A 22,285-nucleotide genomic window follows, 5' to 3' on the forward strand; every position below is an offset into this window, starting at 1 on the left:
CTGTAGACAGAAAAAGAAAAGATATTGTTCCCACTTTCCAAGAGCCTAGAGCCTAATGTGAAGGGAGAGACAAGTAAACCAACATGGACAAAACCATATAGCAAAGCAGAATGCTGAAGACCATGTAGAGTTAGCTAGACGAGGCTCCATTATTAAGAGCTGTTGTGACCTTGAGCAAGTTACTGTTTGGTCCTCAGTTTTCTCATCCCAAAAAATAGTGGTATGATTCATAGTGTTACTGTGATAACCAAAGCAAAGAAATTATAGAAAGCATTCAGCACAATGTCTTGCTCATAAGAAGTGTTCAGCAAATACTGATTATTATAGAAGAGTGCATAGGGTCCTTGGGAGCTCATAAGCTCCCGATTTGTAATTGGTCAGTTAAGATTTCTGAGATTGGATGCTGTTACAGCTGAGTGTTAAAGAAGGAGCCTGAGTTATCTGAACAGAGAAGGACATTCTCAATAGAAAGAAAAATGTATTCTCAGAGTCCTGAGGCAAGAAAGAGCAGACTATATTAGAGAAATTGAAAGTAGGTTGGTTTGGTTAATACTCAAGAGAAAGTCAAGAAATAATTTAACATTTATTGGGTGTTTGTATATGCCAGGACACAGTTACAAGTGCTTCCCAGAAACTCTTCACTGAATCCTCATTAAAAACGCTATGAGAGAAGTACAATTTTTATGTCCCATTTAGAGTTCAGGATACAGGTGCTGAAAGGTTGAGGGGATCTGCCCAGTGTCAGATAATCAGGAGATAGCAGAGGTGGTGTTTGAACCCCGATCACTGGTCTTCAGAATCATGGAGACTTTTACCATTATACATAGTGGACTCTTCCAGATTGAAGTCAGTGGTATCAACAACCTCCTATCTTGTAATGACATTGAATCTGGTTGAATACTTCAAATCAGATCTTCGGGCCATAGTAAACTAGTGCATTATTGTAACAACAGCTTGCTGGGACAACCCAATTTGTCAAAAAGGACCTCTCCTCACCTTTGTCTTTGTGTCTTGGAATGAACCATTTATGGTTGGCCACCCTGGTTTTTGGTAAGGAATCCTCATTCTGTCAACATTTCCGAGCTCTTTCCATCATGTGACACTGCTGCTCCTACCAAAGCCCCTTGAATGGTATTGCCACTTTGATAAGGGACCCCAGAATATTTGTTGAATCTGAATTAGGTGGGGACTTAGATATGCGGCTTTTAATTAAAGTCCTTCTGAATTCTAAAACCCTGTGACTTTTCTTCTAGGATCCCTTGATCATATCACTGTGGTAACTGCTGATGGGAAGCTTGCTTTAAACCAGATTGGCCAGATCTCCATGAAGTCTCCACAACTGATTTTGGTGAATATGGCCAGCTTCCCAGAGGTGAGGTGGTTTTGCCGAAAAGCGTTCTTCTTCATGGTCTCTTTTGGAGTGGAGGAGGGTGGGTCAAGTCAGGACGAAGTCTCCCCTCCAGCTTGGGATGAAACAAGAGAGAAAGCATAAAAAAGGGAACTTAAGGATTTAAGGAAAAACTCTCTTCCCGTTTCCAAATTCTTTTCTGTTCAGTTCAAACACTAAAAGGGGAGGCAAGTAATCTGAATACTGAAACAGGCTCCATCCGAAGAGAGACAGTAGTGGCGATACAGTGATTGGTACTTAGCCAAATGGAAGGGACTGGGGTAAACGAGAATGCCTGTGCCCTGTCTGAAGGGAGCAGCCTCTGCCTGGCTCATGCTGATTGTGAAATGTAGACTTGGCCATCAGTGTTACCAGATATTAAGGTTTTTATTTCTAGGAGAGGCCAGTAACTCAAATTTTACATAAGATCTTTGTTAAATATTGATAACTGATTCACTTTTTTTTTTCTTTTTTTTTTTTTTTAAGACTATGAGACAGAACATATTCATGGGCCAGATTTGGCTTATGGGCCCCCAGTTCGTGACCTTCACATTACCATTTGGAGCAGACCTTCTGGAATTCATATTCCTTTCAAACTGGACTGGTCATTGTAGAATTGCAGATGCAAGTGTAGACTTCCAAGTTGAAGATGGGTTGCAGGAGATCATTGCAACCTTGAGGCTATGATTTGAAGTCTAGTTGAGGAAGATAAATGGGCTTGTCCTTGTTGGTCCAGTAGGAATTGACCTGGACTGGGAGTTCTGGAGAACTTGGAGCCCAATCCCACCTCTCCCTCCAATTGACCTCCATTTTCTAATCTGTTAATAAGAGGTAAAGGAATCTGAGGTCCCCTCCTCTTCCCATGGTCTCTTTTAGTAGTTCTGTTCCAGAGACCAAAGTGGAAGCTGTTGGATTTGACTAACTGGGTTAAAGGTGTGAGTAAGGGAAAGCCCTTGCTATGAACAAACTGTTTCAAATTAGAGGGCTACTGTAGCTTATGTTCCAGGCACACTTGGGTGGAGGCTGTTACCACTCCCCCATTCCGTTTTCCATACTGCAACCAGAGTGAACTTTCAAAAGTATATGTTAGATTATGTCATTCCTGTGCTTTAAATTTATCAGGGGCTTCATGTAATCTTTAAGAAAAAAATTATTGTGCCCTAGAAGGCTTTGCATTATGATGGGGACCCTGCCTGTCTCTAATCTCTGTAGTCTCTTGCCACTGTCATCCCTGTACACTGCTTTAGACACGTTGGCCTTTCAGTTCCTCAGACACACCACACCCTTTGCATGCTTAGGGCCTTTGCATATGCTCTTCCCTTTGCTTGGAACACTCTTGTGTGGCTAATTGCTACTCATTGTGGATCACACCTTAAATGGTACTTTCTCAGGGAAACCTTCCCTAATGTGCTCAATCTGACTTGTTTGTCCATGCTGACCTCTCTTACATGGCCGAGTTCTTTTTCTTCATTGCACTCATCATTAACAGTTAGGCATTTATTTATGTCTTCATTTTCCATCTCACTTCCACTAGATTGTAAGCTTGGGATGTAGGAATCCTATCTAACTTGTTCGTTATGTCCGGCACCTATCACAGTGCCTGGCACGTGGAAGCACTCAGTCACTTCTCCTCAAGTGCATGAATACTTGTCATTAGATTGATGGAAGGAGGCCACTCTTTCCTAGTGTTACAGAGAAACAGAAATGGACGAAAAGAGAATTGTCAACTCTTTCCCTTTCTGGCTCCCTCTGAATGGCTGAGGCCTTCTGCCTTGTTCATCTGATCCCATAGGCACTGCGGGCCAATTTAGGGAATAGCCTCCTAATTACACAGCTTGAAGACCTCATCAGGCAGATTGCTTTTCAGAGCCAGCCACTTCTGTTATTAAATAGCAAATGGCATTCACAGAAGAAGCACCTGATTGGCCACCAGAGCATCTTATGAGGCAGGAGGAGGTATTAACGGCTTAATTTTTCCTTAGGAAGTTGGAGTATATCTTCATTTTTCAACCAAAGCATCTTTGCTATTTCTCTAAGTTGAAATTCTGTGAGTTTTGAAAAAAAAAAAAATAAAAACCTTCATAATCATCTCAGTAGAGAGGTTCTTTACAAGGACAGAGTGAGGAAGTGTGAGTTACATTGTCTTTTGAATTCCTTTATCTCATCTGGTGTATATATTAAACAAATAGCTCTAACTAAACATTTCCTTCCTCCAGTTTAGAAATTGTCCATAGAGTACCCAGGTTCATAGCTTCAAAATGCTGAGCTAATCCCCTTGGTGTTTATGTAATTCCTCTCTGTTTCACATGCGGTTGGCTTTCTTTCCAGACCTGAGCATTTCTGTGTCGTGCCATAGTGACACGGTGCAGATTTACATGCATAATCTTTTCAGATGCATTGAGGACAGAAAACTGTGTTGCATTTGTTTAACATGTGTCCTGCTTGATAAATGATACACACAGTTGCTGCCTTCCATAAACTTGCCTGCAGCTAGAGTTAATGATGGGAAAGGAAAGAAGGGAGTCAAAACCACAGCTTGATTTGAACAAGGCAAATGAAAAAAAAGAAAAAATTCCACAGGCTCCACTCTTGCTCTTGTGAAAGGAAGAAGGCTAATGTGTATTGAGTGTCTACTATGTTGCCAGGCATTACTTTCTTGTGTTTTGTTCAGTGATCGACATAGGTTCTCGCTAAGATGAGGTGTTATTTATTCCATCTTATAGATGAGGCCCAGAGAAGTTAAATATCTTCCCCAGGTTCACACTGTTAGGATGGAGCCAGGATTTAGAAACCGGTCTGTTTGACACTAAAGCCTGTGTTCCTTTCACCATTCCTACAATCATTTAGCAAATGTTTATTGAGTTTCTGTGAGTTCCTAGGTTCTGTTTGAAGTGTTGGGAATTCAATGATTAAGACAGCCAGGGTCCCTGCCTTCATAGACCTTCTGTGGGAGGGACTCAGTGGGATACAAAGACAATGGAAGGCTGGTAATGAAAATGGCCCTAGCAAAGTTGACTTGAACCCACATTGTCAAAGTTCTTGTTCACCTGTCTAGGAAACTTTTATCATCTTTCATCCTTTAACCTAGATTAACTTAAGAATAGCAATAGCAGACGTTGCTAATTGATCACAGTACTCTTTCTTGACTGACCCTAGATGGGATCGATGAGCTTTCTCCACACGGTACTCTAAGCAGCTACAAAAAGTCGGTCAGTGTTGCTGTTTGAGAAAAGCCCATTTCCCTGGGGTACGGTCAGCATCCCTTCGGTACAGGCTGAGATGGAAGTGCTGTAGAAATACGTGCCTTTTTGTCTGAATTGTGATTAGTTAAGAAGTCATGTTGGAAAAATAACTGATTCCCCGAGTTTCTGTATCCTACCATGTCAAATGAAAATTTACATACTTAGAATTTTAGAAGAACTATCTCTTTTAATAGATTTTTTTTTTTTTGCAAATGAAACCTCTCTTGAGTCACAATTTTTCTACATATGAAAGGACAGAACAAGTAAAGTATAATATAAAGTTTTGGAAGGGATTATATACATGAAGTAAAAGTAAGGAGCTGGTTTTTCTAACAGATCTAAGCCAGTTCATTAATCTCCTTATTCAACATGATTTTACTGAGGGCTTACCACGTATCTGGCTCTATAATGATACTGGGAAGGTGTACATATTGAGGCATAGCTCCTGCCCAGCTTGGAAGCAGCAGTGGGTGTTCCTAAACCTGTTGGGGAAGTTTGTATGGAAAGATTGGGGACCAGATTGCCAAAGGCAGTTGGTGGCAGTGGGATGTGACAGCTGAGTTCTTGGTCATTGAACCAGAAGCTTCAGGAGAGGGGGATTCGGAGACTTGAGACCAGGACACTTTAAAGTAGAAATTCTCCCTTTATTGCTAACTTTAGAAATGAAGGAAAATTTCATTTCTTTCTCCAGCTCTTTTATTTACTTTGACCATTCTCTTTATACACCAGACCAGTTCCAAATTATTTTTGGCTACTTACTTACTTAATTAAGTAGATTTTATTTTCACGTAATCTCTGTACCTAGTGTGGGGCTCGAATTTATAACACTGAGATGAGAGTTACATGCTCCACCGACTGAGCCAGCCAGGCACCCCTGTTTTTGGCTATTAAAAAAAAAAAAAATCCAGTTCCCTGTGCCTCAATTATTGAATACAATGTGCTGATAGATCTGGAAGAAAATTCAAAGTAATGTCATTGGATGGAGAGTTGAGGTGCCCAGATCTCTTCCTAACCTCTGCCAGTAAGGGAATTATGGGGGCAAAGTCCTCACGCCCTTGCTCTTGGCTCTCAGGGAAGACGGCATATGTGTTGGAGGGTCCCTGTGTACATACAGAAGGGACTGTACTTGATTATGTCAGAGATCCCTTCAACCTCCAGTAGTCTGTGGCTAGAGGTACCATTTTAAGAATTTACTATTTTAAGCAGTAGTCACACTGTCACATTCTGTGTACAGCCTCCCAGAGGGATGCTTCATCTACATGTGGACTTCCGGTTTATCTTTTTGACTTTTGGGTAGCACCTTTATGTCCCTGTAGAACTGAGGTCATGTTAAGATGAAAGGGATAAGCTTTATAGGCACTCAATCAAAAATCAAAACAAAACCTAGAAAAGTAGAATAGGTATACAGTAAATCCCATTCATTAGACCACAAAGTCTAGGGAAGAACTCAAGGCCAAGAATTCGCCCAGTGAATCCAAGTGAAGTAGATTGGCTTTGTCAAACCCGAAATTCTTTGAAAATGTCAGAGGTCTTTTTTTTCATGAATTCCACGTTGTCATGCCAATGAAAGTAACTTTCTCCCGCACTTTATTTTATCCTTTAGAATTTCATAGCAGGTGTGGTTATATTGTTGCCTGAGGTGAGGTGACCCACACCTTGGAAAATCAATGTACCATTGTGCCACCTAGCCCAGTGGAGAGCAAGACTGTGTCAGAGAAGACCCTGAAGGATGTCAAGCAGGACAACAGTGCATCAGCTGAGTGATAACAACAACTCAGCCTTGTTTGGAGGATTTGTGCATTCTTACTTTTATATAATAAATGTATATGATAAGTCTCCTTGCCTGGGTGTCACTGTGTGCTAGGCACAGAGCAGGTTGCATTGTTCATGTTATCTCATTTAATGCTCTGGGAGATCTAGGTACCTTGTGGTCTCAGATTACAACATGGAGGCTCAGAGAGGTCAGGATTGTTGGCCCAGGTCACATGGTTACCAGAGCTAGGATCTGAACTGAGATCTTTCTGACTCCAAACCCCATACTGCCTTTCCTAGAGCACATCCCAGCAGAGACTCATTGGTCATTCCAAGACACGAGTGAGGTTGGTGTGAGTGTAGATGCGAATGAGTTAAATTTATTTACTCATTCCAAATCGGCACTGGTATATTTTGAGTGTAAAATGTCAACTGGAATTTTTAATGTATAAAATCTTTCATCTGTCTTTACACCAATCTTTGCACAGACCAGCCCCCCTCCCTTGAGGATTTATTGTGGTTTTGATCTGTGTTGCCTCAAACCATTGAAATCTTTTCAAAGAAGCAGAGCTGTTTTCTTTTTATTTTTTCCTTCTCTTTGCTTTTCTTCCCTCCCGCAGTACACTGGTACCAGGAGTGGACATAGTTTGCTATTCAGCTTGATCAAAGCACTCTACACCAATGTAACTTCCTGATCTTACTGGTAACAGAACTAAATGTTTCCATGTTCTGCCAAGATGGGTTGCCAGTTATCGACAGAGGGCTTGCATCTGGTAATAATTATTTACTAATTCTGTTTACCTTTTGATCTGGTTTTCAGTGTACAGCTGCAGCTATCAAGGCTATAAGAGAAAGTGGAATGAATCTGAACCCAGAAGTGGAAGGGACGCTAATTCGGGTACCCATTCCCAAGTAAGTTTGGTTAAAATTCACTTATTTTGATGGAATGGGGCAGTTGTCCTTGGAAGGAAACCAACATGTCAAGATACTGTTAGGCCAGTAGTGTGCCTTACCTGTACTTTCATTCTGGCAAACTCTAATGTTTTTTGAGATCCAGTGTACAGATTGAGGAAATATTGACTGAGTGCCTGCTATGTACTAGGGGCTGGAAATGCAGCAGTAAACCTGCAAAGTCCTTGTTTGTACGGAGCGTGCTTTCTAGTAGAAGGTAGAACACATAAATAGCCGAGTCATCCCAGATAATGAAATGCCGTGAGGAAAGAAAAGGCACTGGGACCCAACAGAGCAACTTGATGAGGGTGACGGTGGAGGGACAACTTTGGCCTGGGAGGACTCTCCTCAGAGGTAAGATTTTTGCTGAACGGAATGGTGAGCAAGAGCCAGCCTAGGGGAAGAGCTTTTCAGGCAGAGTGAACGGCCAGCACAAAGGCCCCAAATCAGAATAGACTCAACGCTTATGATCTCCAACTCACACTCCTTGCAGTGTTATTTTTTACATTAGTCCTTGCTGCTGAAAAATATAAGCATTAGAACAGAATATTGTTAATTATATAAATAGAACTTAGAGTTTTGAGTGAATAAAAATGTATGTTTATTTTTAAATTAAAAAAGAAAAGAAGTAACAAGACCTTGGCATGTTTGAGAACGAGAAAGCCAGTGTGTCTGAAACTCAGGGAGGGCGGGAGAGAGAGAGGTAGGAAAGGCTTTTTAGGCTGTGGTAAGGAGTGTGGGCTTTACTCTAATTGAAATAGGAAGCCACTGGAGGAGTTTAAGCAGAGGGATCTGATCCGATCCGATGTTGACTTTTTGGGGGTCTCCCTGGCTGTGGACTAATAAGTGGAATGTAGGGGTGCCGAGTAGACACAAGAACGGTTAGGAGTCAACGGGGACGGCCCAGGTGAGGTAAGAATCTCCACAGGTTCCAAACCTGGGAAGATTCCACAGCCCACCGAAGTAGTTTCTCCTCCCGTCGTCTCGTCGTCAATTATCTTTAAGTCCCTCTTCCTGCACAGTGCCTCACAGACAGCAGATCCAAATCAGCATTGAATTAATTCATTTAGTCATTCAGCGCATATTTATTAAGCACTATCTACATGCCAGCACTTCGCTGGTGGCTGAGATAGAGCAGTAAACAAAATAAACAAAAAGCTGCTGTCCTCCTGGGCTTACCTTCTGGTTGAATAGACACAGTAAACAGAAAGATAAATAAATACATGATGTAATGTCCTGTGATGATAGGGACTATGAAAAAGAATAAGAGATGTAAGGGGATAGGGAATGGGGGGGGGGTTATTGTAGATAGGAAAGTTGAGAAAGGAAGTGGCTTTTTTTTTTAAAGACTTATTTATTTTAGGGAGTGAGAGAGAGAGAGCTTCCGTGAGTGGGGGAGGAGGGGCGTGGGGGGAAGGGAGAAGGAGACAGACAGAATCTCAGGCAGGCTCCATGCTGAGTGTGGAGCCCAAAGCCTGAAGTGGGGCTTGATCTCTTGACCTGAGCTGAGATCAAGAGTCTGACACTTAGCTGACTGAGCCACCCAGGTGCCCTGAGAGGAAGTGATATTTGAGCTGAGACCAAAGTGAAAGGAATGAATGAAGCCTCTAACTAACTAGAAGGGAAATAGAGTAAAAGAGTTTTTTAATGCTGCACATCATTCTGTATTTCTTTACATGTGTTACATTACTTCTCACGCAATCCCCATTTATTGCAGGTATGGAAATTTAGGCTCGGAGAGGTAAAGTAGCATCCTCTGAAGTCACTCGGCTTACACTAAAGCTGAGACCTAAGCCCAGGTCTGGTTGACTCTAAAGCCTCATGATTGCAACAATAATCAGTCCCAACGCTGAATCCACTGAACTTTTCCTGCTATATGGCCGGAAAATGGCTCTTATTCCATTGTGTTTTGAGTATTCTGTAAGTCAGATTTAACACTCTGCTTTGAAATCACTCAATGGAACCTAGTGTTCAAGAACCAGGTAGACCCTGGGTTCAAGTCCAGTACCTGTTGGCTTGATTAGTTCATTAATTTGCTCAGTAAATTTTTACAAATGCATCATGTGTCAGGCTCTGTGCCAGGGGCTGGGGGTATATGAACCTGATGTTTGTCTTCACGGAGCTCACAGGCTGTGGCCTTCTTTATGCCGTCTGCAGCTTGTCTGTGGCATTTACTATTACCCACCATTTACAGGTGAAAGCACTGACATTCAAAGAAATTCAGGGACCTGCCCAAGATCACGTGGCCTCTAAGTGGCAGTCACGATTTGAATCCTTAGTCTTTCTGCTGCTCGAGTACATGCTCTTGATCTTGCGGTGTCTTTCTTGATGGGTAATTCTGGAAAGCGCTAAGTGTGTTCATGGACATCAGATGTAAGACTTGTAAGTGGAGTGAGTAGTAGTCAGCAGATTTTTTTAGTTCTTGTTCTTTTGTCTGTGAAATTGCAGGAAAACCACTTAACCTCCTTGAGCCTCAGTTTCCTTATATACCAGATGAAGAGACTGCTCTCAGGGGCCTGCCACGTCCCTCCGGAACTTTAAAATTCTGTGGATGCTATGAATTTATGCTGCTAGATGCTCATTGCTGACTTGGATTCTTCTGAGAGTGGCCCAGTTGTGTATCGTGTTCTCCCTTCAGGGATCCAGTTGACATTAAGTGCTCCTCTGCAGCGTGCAGGACCTAACGATTGCCTTTGTGCATCGTATGCAAGTTTGAAGGATCAGTGAGTTTTACTTAAATTTCCAAAGACTTGGGGATCTGTTACATTGTATTTTACATTATTTTATGTTGGTTAATGGGAGTAATCTAAGAGAAAGTTGACGGACTGAAACCGTCTGCTCCCGCAAACCTCATTTTTTATATACTTACTTCCCTTTGACAAGGTGGTAAGGTCATGAGGCCCCTTGCTGAATTATACGTTTGGTCGTTTTCCAGATAAAAAATGACTGATCTGTTCTTCATTACGGAGGCTGTGTCATATGAGAGGATAAAGGCTGATTTAGACATAAAGAGGACCAAGGTTTTTATTTGGTTTTGGCAGTGACTTCCACATGACCGTGGGCACGTCACCCTAGCAGCCTGTTGCCTTCTAGTTCCTTACTTGCAAAATAAGTGAAATAATGCATAATGATAGGTAGAGATTTGGTGGGATTAGTAGAGAAAATAGATTAAGTCGTATAATCTCCTTAGAGGAAAGAAACTATGTAAATATAAGATACCGATATCATTTTAGTAAACTTAATTTTCTAGATATATGTCATTGTAGTTTAGGAGAAAGGAGGATGGGGATGTGAGGAAGGGAACTAATGTGTTGAGTACCGACTACATCCCAGGACCTGGTGGGTGTTTGACATAGACAGGGAGAGTGGGAAAGTATCGTGGTTAAATTTCTACCTTGGTACCGCAGAAGCCTGCAGTTGGGTTCATCCTGTCGTACTTTTTAGTTGCATGCCAGTGGCAGCTGTCCCCACCTCTCTGAGTCTCAGGGAGGTCATTGGTAGAATATTCACAGGACTTGCCTTCTGTGGTTATTGGGAGATTTCAGTGAGAGTGTACACAGAGATTTTGATGCTTAGCTGGCACCCAGTGAATGCTAGCAAAGGTTCCTCCATTCCCTTTCATGAACAGGGAAGAGCACTGTTCATTTTAAGGATGAGGAAGCTGAGATCCAGAGAAGCAGGGCATTGGTTTCGGGTCAGAGAGCTGGTAGTTGACAAAGCTGTGAGGAAGGAAATAATATGCTGAAGCTTCTGTTAGGAGGTTGGGAGGTGTGAGGGAACCAGAAGCATGTGTTCTTAGGATCGGATTCTGATTATAAAATTTCAAGTTTAGTTCTAGGAGAATTTGCCTTTCCTGATTGATTTTGATTCTTCCTTTGCCTAATGATCAGTCTACAAGTTTTCTGGCTTCGCTCTGGCTGCCCAGAGCTAAGTTTTATTTGCAGTTGCAGCAGATGATGGCTAGGACCTTGTCCTCATTATAGTCTTCTGATTCTTACATTCTTATTTAAATCAGTCTGTTGAGAATGTGACTTTTACTAGAATTTGCCTCTGATCCTTTTGGGAAATAGGGGGAAGACAAATCCTAAATCAACAACAGGTCAGACTTGGAGCCCTCCTTCACAGCCTCTGGGAATCCAGCCCTGTTGGCTGTGTGTAGGTTCTCCTCGCGGCTGTCCTTGGTACAGTACCACTGAGTCAGAGACTGGCTTCTATCTGTATCCACGGGCAGTGTGTACAGATTTGTTTTCTCCTCTGGCCAGTGTTCTTTCAGAGAAGTCAGCCTACTGGATGGATTCTCTGATCATTCCTGTTAATGTTTCAGATTCAGTGAAATCTTTCCTTCTACTTTTTCTTTCCTATTTATGTAATCACATTTGGGGTACTGTTTATTGACCATCTGCTGTGCAGGAGTAGTGCATGAGGGTGCTGTGCTGAATGCCTTATAGTTTCTCCCTGGTTTCTCACAACACTCCCATGAGGTCAGGACACTGTTCTTATGCCCGTTTAACTTGTACCCATTCACAGAAGTGAAACACCTGTTGTCATAAAGCTACTAAGTTGCAGAAGTAGGTTTAGAACTCGGGTCTTTTTTTACTGCCTTTTTCTCCATTCTGGTCTCCTGTTGGCAGGTCTTTCTGGAATATTACTCTTTGCCTTCACTGAGTGAAGTGAGTGGGGACCCTGAAAAATTTTGAGCAGGAGATCCTTTCCATCAGGCCGTATTTCCTCCCCGACCTCATTCACATCTTTATTATGCCCCCAAACGCGCGCGTGCGCGCACACACACACACACACACACACACACACTCCATGGCTCATCATTTTACCCACTTTCAGTGAGAAAACCACGCCGAGTAGAATGAGGCTGCTTGTTGGAGAGCGCTGACTTCATGTCTGCCTTTCAAGAAACCTGTAAGGAATCATGAATTCACTGAAGAAATAAAAGTACGTGTGATTGACTCATTCCCTGCTGAGGTTGCATTCCTCCTTGATTGTCCCCCTCTGTCGTTATTTTTCATCAATGTCCGCACTGATTTTATTTTAAGTAGAATTAAAGAAAAAATTAAAATACCTCCATTCTGCTCTCCATGGGGAACCACTCTCAGCACCTTGATTTTCTAGATTTTTTTCTATGCAGATTCAAACACGTGTATCTATCTCCTCCATTTTTCTTGTAATGATAAGGGATTAAATTACACATACTGTTCTGCATTTGTTTTTTAACTTAACAATGTGTCATTACTCTCTGATGAGAATTCCTCCACATTCTTTTTAAAGGATGCATAGCGGTTGCATTTTACACACAGCATTAACTAGTTCACAGTTGAATGTGTTGGTTGTTGACAGTTTTTCTCTTTTACTAACAGTGTCATAAGGCTCTTCAAGGTTTGCTTCTGGTTCTGCTGGGAGTAGAAAGGGTAGGCCTAGGGGGACTGTAATTGGGAAACAAGGGAAAAGGGGGAGCCTTAGTGTTTCTTAGCGAAGTGAACATTTCAGGGCCAGACAGCCATCGGCAGTGCACCCAAGTGACCCCTCCGGGCTGCTCAGATCCCAACTGCTCTATTCAGTATATTGATTTAAATGTTAAATTCATCCCAAAACACCCTTATAGAAACTTCTAGAATAATGTTTGACCAAATATCTGGGCACCCTGTGGCCTAATTAAATTGACACATAAAATCCACCACCATAGTTTTATAGACCTTTTTAAGGATTTTAGTTTTGGCTTGGAATGAATTGGGAAGTCACTGGAGGGTTTTGAGCTAGGGAGTGATGTGATGTGAGTTAGGTTTTGAAAGGCTCATACTGGTTGCTATTTTGAGAATTCTTCTGTAGGACGGAAAGGGTGAAAACAGGGTCCAGTGAGGAGCTTTACCCAGGCATGATGATGGCCTGGATAGCTTAGTCATGGTGGAGCTGGTGAGAACTCGTTGAATTCCTGATGCGTTTTACAGAAAAAGCTGCCAGGATTTGCTGGCAGGTTGGTTGTGAATTTAGAAAGAGAGGACTCAAAGATGCCACCAAGGTTTTTGGTCTGAGCACCTGGAAGGATGGAAGTGCTACTCACTGACAGGGCAGACTTGGAAGGGCAAGTTGGGTGTAAGCGAAGAACAGGTTTTGTACATGTTTATTTTGAGATACTGTAAGATACCTAAGTGGAAAGTTCAAGTGGGCTGTTTGATCTATGAGTTTAGAGTTCAGAGGACCGGCATGGGCCAGAGAAATCTGGGAGAGGTGAACCTATAGGGGAGGCTGTGAAATTAGGTGAGATTATTTTATAGGGTAATGTAGATCATGAAGAGAAGGGGTTTGGTGGCTGTGGCCCTGATGCTCCACTTCAAGGTTTTTGGGTCAGGAAAGTGAGGAGGAGCCAGCAAAGGAGACTGAGACTAAGTGGCCAGAGAACTAGGAGGGCATGGGTCCGGGAAACTGAGCAAAGCATTTTAAAGTGGAGAAAATCATTGGCTATGCTCAACATGGCTCGTGAGTCCAGGGAGAGAAGGTCTGAGAATGATCACTGGTTTTAGCGACCTGATTTATCCACCACTTAATCTAGGTATAAAGGAAAGCACAGGGGCTTTGGGGTTCAAATCCCTGTTCTGTCACTCTGGGTATGTCAGCTTGGGTCCTATGAGAATCAGATGCTGGGACAGAATCACATGTGTAAGAGGTTTATGGGAGGAAAATGCCCATGAAAGGGACAGAGTGCAGGTCTGCCACCAGTGAAGAAAGGAAGAGGGGTATTGGGTGGGAGGAGACCCCCCTGCAGTGCACCCCTGAGAAAGTCATTCTGGCTGAAGGGGCGTTCCTGAGCAGATTGTCCATTAAAGGAGCCCCTCTGTCATGTACAGCCAGTGCCTAGCAGTCTGGGGAGTGTGCCCACTGCTTAATTATTAGAAGCCTCAGCTTCCTTATCTGTAAAATGTGAATCATTTCTATGATTGTGAGGAGAATGGGATATCATAACATGGTGCTCTTAGTGTGGGGCTTGGCATGTCATAGGTACCTAATAGATCTTAATTCCTTTATCTGATACTATTTGACATTATCCAATTCTCCTGCTAAAAGAGTTCTTGGAAACATTCTTCTTCTGATTATTTGGAGGTAAAACCAATGATATGTTACTTCTGTTTAGTGATTGCTCTTTTAGTCCTTAACTCTCTCTTTTCCTAACTCCTTCCCCAACCTCATGTTCATTTTTTGTCTATCTTCTCCCCCATTTTTAGGGGTGGGAGGAGTTGAGTCATGATGTTGTAATTATCTTGGAATTTCAGTTGCTCAGGAGTACTATAGTTTGATTGTTAATGAGGATTCAGTAGTTTCTTTGAATGAATTATGGTGAATAAGACCTCCTAAAAGGTATATCCCAAATAAGAAAATCTGAGGACCACCCCTGGCTGTGGTGTGAGATTTGCTTTGTGTTTCTGGTGAGCAGAGGGACCTCAGCTCTTCTCAACACCCTCAGCCCACTGAGCTGCTTGGCAAGGCCTCCCAGTAGTCAGATAGTTCCCCTCATCAGCTCCCACTTTTCCTACGGGGATCGTCCAGGATGATAGACCTTGTGCCCTCCTTCCCCCCAGACTTTGTTCTAAGGTGACAGCATGGGAGAGAATTCTACTTGGGCTCAGACCCAGATGTTTCACCAGATTTCAGTCAAAAGCCCCGTGTTACAGTTCGCCTAGCCCGAATTCCCTTTCCCAAGTGCTTTTGCCCCACCATATCCTGACGAATGGTTTCTCATGAATAATGACCAGGTTTTTCCAGGGGAGAGCAAGCTCGTAAGGCGAGAAGGATGGTCCCCAGGTTGAGTTAACCAGGGGCGGGGAGCTGCAGTGCAGCTAGGGAGAAGCAGCATGGAAAGTGGAGGGGAGCCAAGGTCACCATCAGAAAAACCGTGACGGGGAAACCAATAAAGAGAGTTATGGGACCTTACACTAGTTATTTCAGTTCTTTGCGTCTCAGTGTCCTCATCTGTAGAATGGGATAATAACCACATTTACTTTGGGGCAGATTAATTGGGAGAAACTCCTGAGATGGATAAAGGGGAGGCGGAGCAGGAGTGGAGGGAGAGCCTTTGGATGGTGACACAGGCCTGACACCCATGAAGAGAGGAAAGAAAGTCAGTCAATGAGAGTGAATGGTGGTCACTGTTAAAGTAGCTGTTGTCGCAGAGCGTTCCTGTGACCTTCCCTGCATGGGGATGGTGAACTGTTGGAGGGAGCAGTATCAGCACTGTGGGTCCCCAGGTGTGGAAACAGCATGCCTCCTGTCCTTAACACTTTCTGTCCAGGAGATGAGCACCGTTAAATGACAAGAATCAGAGAGGCATAGGACCTTCTTAAACAGCTTTATTGAGATATAATTCACCCACTTCAACTGTCCAATTCAGTGGTTTTTGGTAAATTCAGAGTTGTGCCACCATCACCACAATCAATTTTAGGACATTTTTCATCACCCCAAAAAGAAACTCTGTACCGCCAGCAGTCGCTCACAGCTTTATCCTCTAAACACCCCGCCCCACTTGGGATTGCTGCGGGCAACCACTAATCTGCTTTCTGTCTCTGTGGGTTTCCCTGATGAGAGCGTTTCATAGAGATGGAATCACACATTACTCGGTCTTTGGTGATTGGCTTTTTTCCCTTAGCATAATGCTTTCACGTTCATCCATGTTCTAGCATCTGTAAGTGCTTTGTTCTTTTTATTGCCAACTAATATTCCATTGTAGGGGCATAGACCACATTTTATTTATCCATTCGTAAGTTGATGAACATTTGAATTGTTTCCGCTTTTTGGCTGTTAGGAATCATGCTGCCATGTGAAGGTCATTGCACACACTTTTGTGTAAACATACTTTCCATTCTCTTGGGTATATCCATAAGAACGGAGTTGCTGGGTCATATGACAGCTCTTTTTTTTTTTAACTTTTTGACGATTTGCCAAGCTTTTCCATGGAGGCTGCATATCTTCTGTGCCCACCTGTAATGTATGAGGGCTCTAATTTCTGCCTCCCCTTGCCGACACTTGTCATTCTAGGTCATTGTTGCTGCCATCACCCCAGTCAGTGTGACGTGGTATCTCGTCATGGTTTTGCTTTGTATTTCCCTCATGACTGCTGATCCTGAGCATCTTTTCATGGGCTTGTTTGGCATTTGTATATCTTCAGAACAATGGCTATTGAAGTTCTTTACCTATTTTTTTTTTTAAAGATTTTATTTATTCATTTGACAGAGATCACAAGTAGGCAGAGAGGCAGGCAGAGAGAGAGGAAGGGAAGCAGCTTCCTGCTGAGCAGAGAGCCCGACTCAGGGCTCGATCCCAGGACCCTGAGATCATGACCTGAGCCGAAGGCAGAGGCTTTAACCCACTGAGCCACCCAGGCGCCCCTACCCATTTTTTAATTGAGTTTGTTTGTCATTCTGTTGAGTTGTAAGAGGTCTTTATATATGCTGGAACTAAACTTCTAGATACATAATTCTTCACCTCTTAATTGTAAAAATGGTACACATTTATTGCAAAAACTCAAATCCTACAGAAAAATAAAAAGTTTTTACTGTTCCCGAAATATTTTTCCATGAAGTAATTTAATAAGTTTGGTGTATATCCTTCCAAATTGTAAAAGATGCATGTACAAACCTGTAAGTATATATATATATATATATATATATACACATATATTTTAAGTTTACATAAATGGGATTGAATAGCTGCCTTTTTTCTTTTTTTCCATGCCTTGTGTACATCTCTTCATGGTGATCTCATTGTTTTTGCCAGTGCAGAGAATACCGTTTTGAGATGGGTGTAATACAGATAAGGAAACTGGGGCATCAGAAAGTTTAATTTGTTCAAGGTCACAGATTAGTAAACAGAGGAGTCATTATTCAGATCAAATCTGTCTGCTTCTAGAACCCAGGTTCTTGTCACACTCTCACATTGCTCATGGGGCTGCCCACCTGGAGCCCGTCTTCCAGCTCTGTGGCCTCCTCAACTAGCTGCTACAGGGCCTTGTGGACTTGTACCTGAGTAGTGTGTCTGACGTGTGCATTTCAGGAAACACCCGTTTCTAACACAGCCTACACACGAGCAGACTCTCAGCAGACCTGAAAGGGGGAAAAAGTCAGAGAAGAAGGCTGAAGGACCTCATTTGAGCTGGGGCAGCCGCATACTGCATTTGAGCCACTGCAGCTACTTTTCCAGGCCTTTCCTTCCCACCGCCTGCCTGCCACCCGCTGCTTGCTCGGGCGGCTCCTTCTGCTGGCTGCATTCCAGTCCCTTGTTTCTTCCCGCCTTCCAGGCCCTCGAGGGCCTCCATGCACTGTTAGGGTGCCTGCCTCCTCCTCTACCGTGTGGCTTCCCACCCAGCCTACAGCTTTTCAGGCGTGCCTCCTACTACTTCAGGATCCATGTTTGCGAAATGGGGGCTCCCTCCCAGCACATAGGTTCTGGTTGAAACACGTAAGAAAGTGCGAACAGGAATCAAGATTGGAAAATGGACAGAGTTCAAAGTGCCACCAACACCTGTGCAAAAGCTGCACCCCAGAGGACAGGCTCCTCTCCTCCCCGCTCCTCCTCCGTCCTCCCTGCCCCATTGCTGTCCTCTCCACTTTGTGTCCTGCGCCTGTCTACAGAATGTGGCAGCTGATGGCTACAGATCAGATGACTTTTCCGTGCAGTCCTCTCTAGATTCCCTTTCTCCTTTCTCCCCATTACACTTGAACTTGTAGGGGAGCTGGAGGAGTAGTAATGAACTATGTATCTAAGCAGGCCTTAATGTAAGAGCGGTGCTGTTCTTATCACCTCCACTAGTAAGAAAAGCTGCTTCCGTTTGTCAGCACCAAGGGAGGTCTGAGATGCAAGAGTCGGCTGCATGGGACTCAGATCCACGTCTCCCAGGAACTTGTCATGTGGCCTTGAGCAGATTACTTGATCTGTCTGAGCCTCCCTTTTCTTATCTGTGAAAGCCAGGTAATAGTGTCACTATCTCCGGAGTGTTGTGAGGATTCACGGAGTTAATTCCCGGAGGCTGTGTCAGCTCAGGGCTGGCACGGAGAAAGAGCTCTGCAAAAATTACGTATCATTATTATTGAAGGGGAGCCCCTGCCATCCAAGTCCGATGTCCAGGCAAACGCAAATGGGCCCGTAGTTAAGCAACAATAATAAGATTCTCCCATATCTCACGGTGGTGTTTTATTTTCTTTACGTCACTCACAGTTCGTTTTATTTATTTGTTTCCCTCTCTCCCTAGAGCGTGTATAGGAGTTGCTCCGTCAGTTTCATTCGTGGTTGTGTTCCCGGGCCTGGAACACGGCCTTGCGTGTAGTGAGAATGCCAAAATGCCGTCCGTGTTTATGGAATGAACGAAGACGAGCACTTCCTGTGTGCTCACTGCTATTCCATGAGCTGTTGGTGCTCTCCCGTATATTCCTAACAGCCCTCTTTTACAGCTGAAGAAATGGAGTCCTGGGGAATGGGATTCTTTGTGCCCCGTGTCACACGTTAGTAAGTGGACAGGCAGGCAGTCTTTCTCAGAGCCAGGGCTTGGATCCCCCTCTGCTGTGCTCTCTGTCCGAGGAGACATCGTCAGTAATTTTATTACTGATAGCATTGACAGCTTTTACATAGTTAATATGTACATAGGCCGAGTTTTTTTAACCGTCTGCTCATTTGCTCCCAACACTCACTGTGGAAGAAATGGAACATTTTTATTACTCCCCCTCCATTTGACAGTTGAGGAAATAATAACAGATAATGTTTATTGAGGGCATTACTGTGTGCCACATACGTATTAATGTTGAATCCTCACAACAGTCTCATTAAGTTAATGGTATTATACACATTTGGCAGATGGAAAAACTGAGGCAAAGAGGTAAAATTACTTGTCCAGGGCCACACAGCTAAGACATGAGAGATCTGAGCCTCAAATCCCAGTGGACTGGCTTCAGGGACTGTTCTCCTAAGTGCTTCGCCAGATGTCTTCTTAATTCAGAGAGGACAGCTTACTTGTGCCCATCACCCAGCTGGTAGGGGGCAGAGCCGGGATTGGAAGCCAAGTCTGCCTTTACCACCAAACCTATGTTCTTTCTCCTGTATGTGAGAGCTGAAGGAGGAGTTACCTGCACTCGTCTTTGGACTTGGGTTTCTGTCCCACTTGAGTGACAGGGAAGAAATCAGCTGAGTTAATCAAGGTCACTCTGCTAAGAATGTGGAGATGTGAGCCCTGACCTCAGCCTTCCTTATCTCTGCATCCTGCTGGGCTGTGGTTCAGCACAGTCTGTCTGGCTTAGCCAGGCCTTTAAGAGTCACAGAACCGGGGTGCCTGGGTGGCTCAGTGGTTGGAGCCTCTGCCTTCGGCTCGGGTCATGATCTCAGGGTCCTAGGATCGAGTCCCGCATCGGGCTCTCTGCTCAGCAGGGAGCCTGCCTCCTCCTGTCTCTCTCTGCCTGCCTCTCTGCCTACTTGTGATCTGTCAAATAAATTTAAAAAAAAAATCTTAAAAAAAAAAAAGAGTCACAGCACCATCATCTGCAAGCGGGTGGCAGGTTGTGTCCCCAGAGAGAACTAAAGTGACTGCGGGTGGTAGATGTCCCTCCGAAGTGCAGATATGATTTCCTTCGGGCAAAAAGGACACCTGAGGTCTTTGTGAGACATTAGTGTATGGACAGCAGGCTGGTGAGCTGGGGCGTGGGGGTGAGGAAAGAGGGAGGGGGAAATCGTATACCTAGAAGCATAGGAAGTCTGGCTGAGCTACACAAACAAAAACATTTCCTTCGGGGCCAGGGGCCCCCCAGCAGCGGGCAGCGCCCACCAGCGAACAATGAAGCCGGGCATGTGTCGGCTGCTGATTGCAGGCCAGTGCTCCTGCTGGGGGGAGGGCTCCCAGAAGCTGGTGCGGAGGTGGCGAGGTCTGTCTTCGTGGAGCTGTCAGAGATGTATTTTGATGGGACATTCCCTGGAAGTGCAGCTTTCTTGTCCCCCAGCTTCTCCTCCAGTTCCCCTTCAGCTGCTGGAGGAGAACGCGTGCCTCCCACTACCTACCCCCAGTGCCCTCTCGCCTCTGTTCCCACTCTTTCCCTCTCTGCTTGCCATCCACTCAGCAGCCCAAGCTCAAGGCACTAAATCTTTTTGACGGTTTTCTCTCTTGCCGTTCACTTCCTGTTAGTATCCGCAAGCCCCAGAGAGTGTGGTAAGAGCAAGAACGCAGCCCGCCAGTAGTGAGCTTCTATAGTGCACACGAGGCGGTGTGCCAAGGCCCTGCTACCACCCTTTTGCTTAATACTGGCTTCTGCCCTCTTAGGATCATTCTTCCTGCCACTTTCTACATGAAGAACCAGTTTAGAGAAGTTGAACAGCATGCTTACGGTTCTGAAGCTGGGAAGGAGCAAAGGGGGATTCCAACTGAAGTCTTCTTGGCTTTGAAGCGTGTTTTTTCCACCTTTAAAGTCCCCTCTAAGTAACCAGCGATCCTTTTGAAGTCCAGTGTCTGACATATCGTAACTGGGTTTTACTGTAACTGCCCACGCTGAGCAGGGCTTCCTCCGATATACACCTGGTGAATAGCTTTGTACACGTGTCCCATTCTCGGTGAAACAATAGGAAGTATCAGTGCAGTCCGGGGGATTCTCTGCTGTGTGAGTTACCATCAGGGCATGTCCTCTGCTTATTGTTCATGAGAACACGCTCAAGGAATTTTGCAGGAAGGCCCCCATCCAGGATGTTACCGGAAGACCTGCCTGGTGGATATGTACAAACAAAGTGTGACCCTGCCAGCTCAGCCAAAACCCCTGCCTTATGCTGGGAGGCTCTCTGACCCTAGCGGAAAAGGCTGCTGTCTTCATCATCCAGCCAAGAAGCTGTTAGAGGGCAGCTCCGCAGCTTCCCATCTGCCTGCCGAGGAGCCCTTGGGTAGTCTTTGGCCAGGATCTTAGATCTCACTTGTACGTTGCCATCTGCACAAAATACATATCTGGTCATGTTTCCCGGGCCTCCCCCAGACTCACGGGACCGCGAATTACTCTTAGGAACAATCTGCTAGGACTCTTCAACTTTTTTATCATGGTAAGATACACATAAAAAATTCACCATTATTTAAAAATGTATAGTTTGTGGTATTAAGAACATTTGCATTATTGTACAACCATCTCCAGAACCCGTTTTCATTTTGCAAAACTAAAAGTCTGTACCCATTGAACAGTAACTCCCCATTCCCTTAACCTCCCAGTGAGCCCCTGGAAATTGCTATTCTACTTTCCATCTCTGTGAATTTGACTATTGTAGGTGCCTCGCAGAAAGTAGAATCGTGCCGTAATTGTCATTTTGAGTCTAGGTTATCTCACTTAGCATAATGTTTTCAGGATTCATTGACGCTATCACTTGTGTCAGATTTCCTTCCCTTTCCAGGCTGAATGCAGCTGCCCTGTGTGTGTGTGTACCACCCGGGGGTCTCTTCACTCGTCGGTGGACTGATGAAGCCTCGGTGTGTCGTCCAAGGGCTTGTGTGCGTACTCCTGTGCATGCCAGGCTCACCAGCCTCCTCGTTTGGGACAGTCTTTCTCCTCTTTCTGTCCTCACCCTCACTGCCTTTTTCAGTCCCTCAGAGAGCAGTACCCATCTTCTGACCTGGAAGGATGCCTTTATTTTATACAGACCATTCCCACGGGTAGAAATGATATCCCCCAGCCGTCATTTCTCTATTGATAAATAACTTCCAAGCATAAACTCTTCATTATTTGAAGATGCCTCAGTGAGCACCGACATGTCAACAGCAGCAGCAAAGGCAGCTGACATCCTCTGAGTGTCTGTTCCCTACCAGGCTTTTGTAGTGTGGATGTTCTATGTGTTCTTTCACGGAATCCTCACAAGAACTCTGAAAGGTAGATGCTAGGGGTTTTTTTGTGTGTGTTTGTTTTATTTTAATTTCTATTTCCAGATGAGTAGACCAAAGTCCAGAGACTTT

The 22,285-nt window shown here is 44.2% G+C and overlaps 1 protein-coding gene across 3 annotated transcripts in view; it reads left to right on the forward strand.

Moving 5' to 3' along the window:
* Positions 1-22,285, forward strand: part of MRRF (mitochondrial ribosome recycling factor) — a 52,704-nt gene that overhangs the window by 15,979 nt on the left and 14,440 nt on the right. For all 3 annotated transcript variants that reach the window (XM_047699416.1, XM_047699418.1, XM_047699417.1), the window contains 2 exons: positions 1,254-1,372; positions 7,202-7,293. In XM_047699416.1, coding sequence (XP_047555372.1) covers positions 1,254-1,372; positions 7,202-7,293 — 211 coding nt within the window. The remainder of the gene's footprint in view (positions 1-1,253; positions 1,373-7,201; positions 7,294-22,285) is intronic.

The sequence above is a fragment of the Lutra lutra genome, chromosome 13, assembly GCF_902655055.1.
Source record: "Lutra lutra chromosome 13, mLutLut1.2, whole genome shotgun sequence".
Taxonomy (NCBI): domain Eukaryota; kingdom Metazoa; phylum Chordata; class Mammalia; order Carnivora; family Mustelidae; genus Lutra; species Lutra lutra.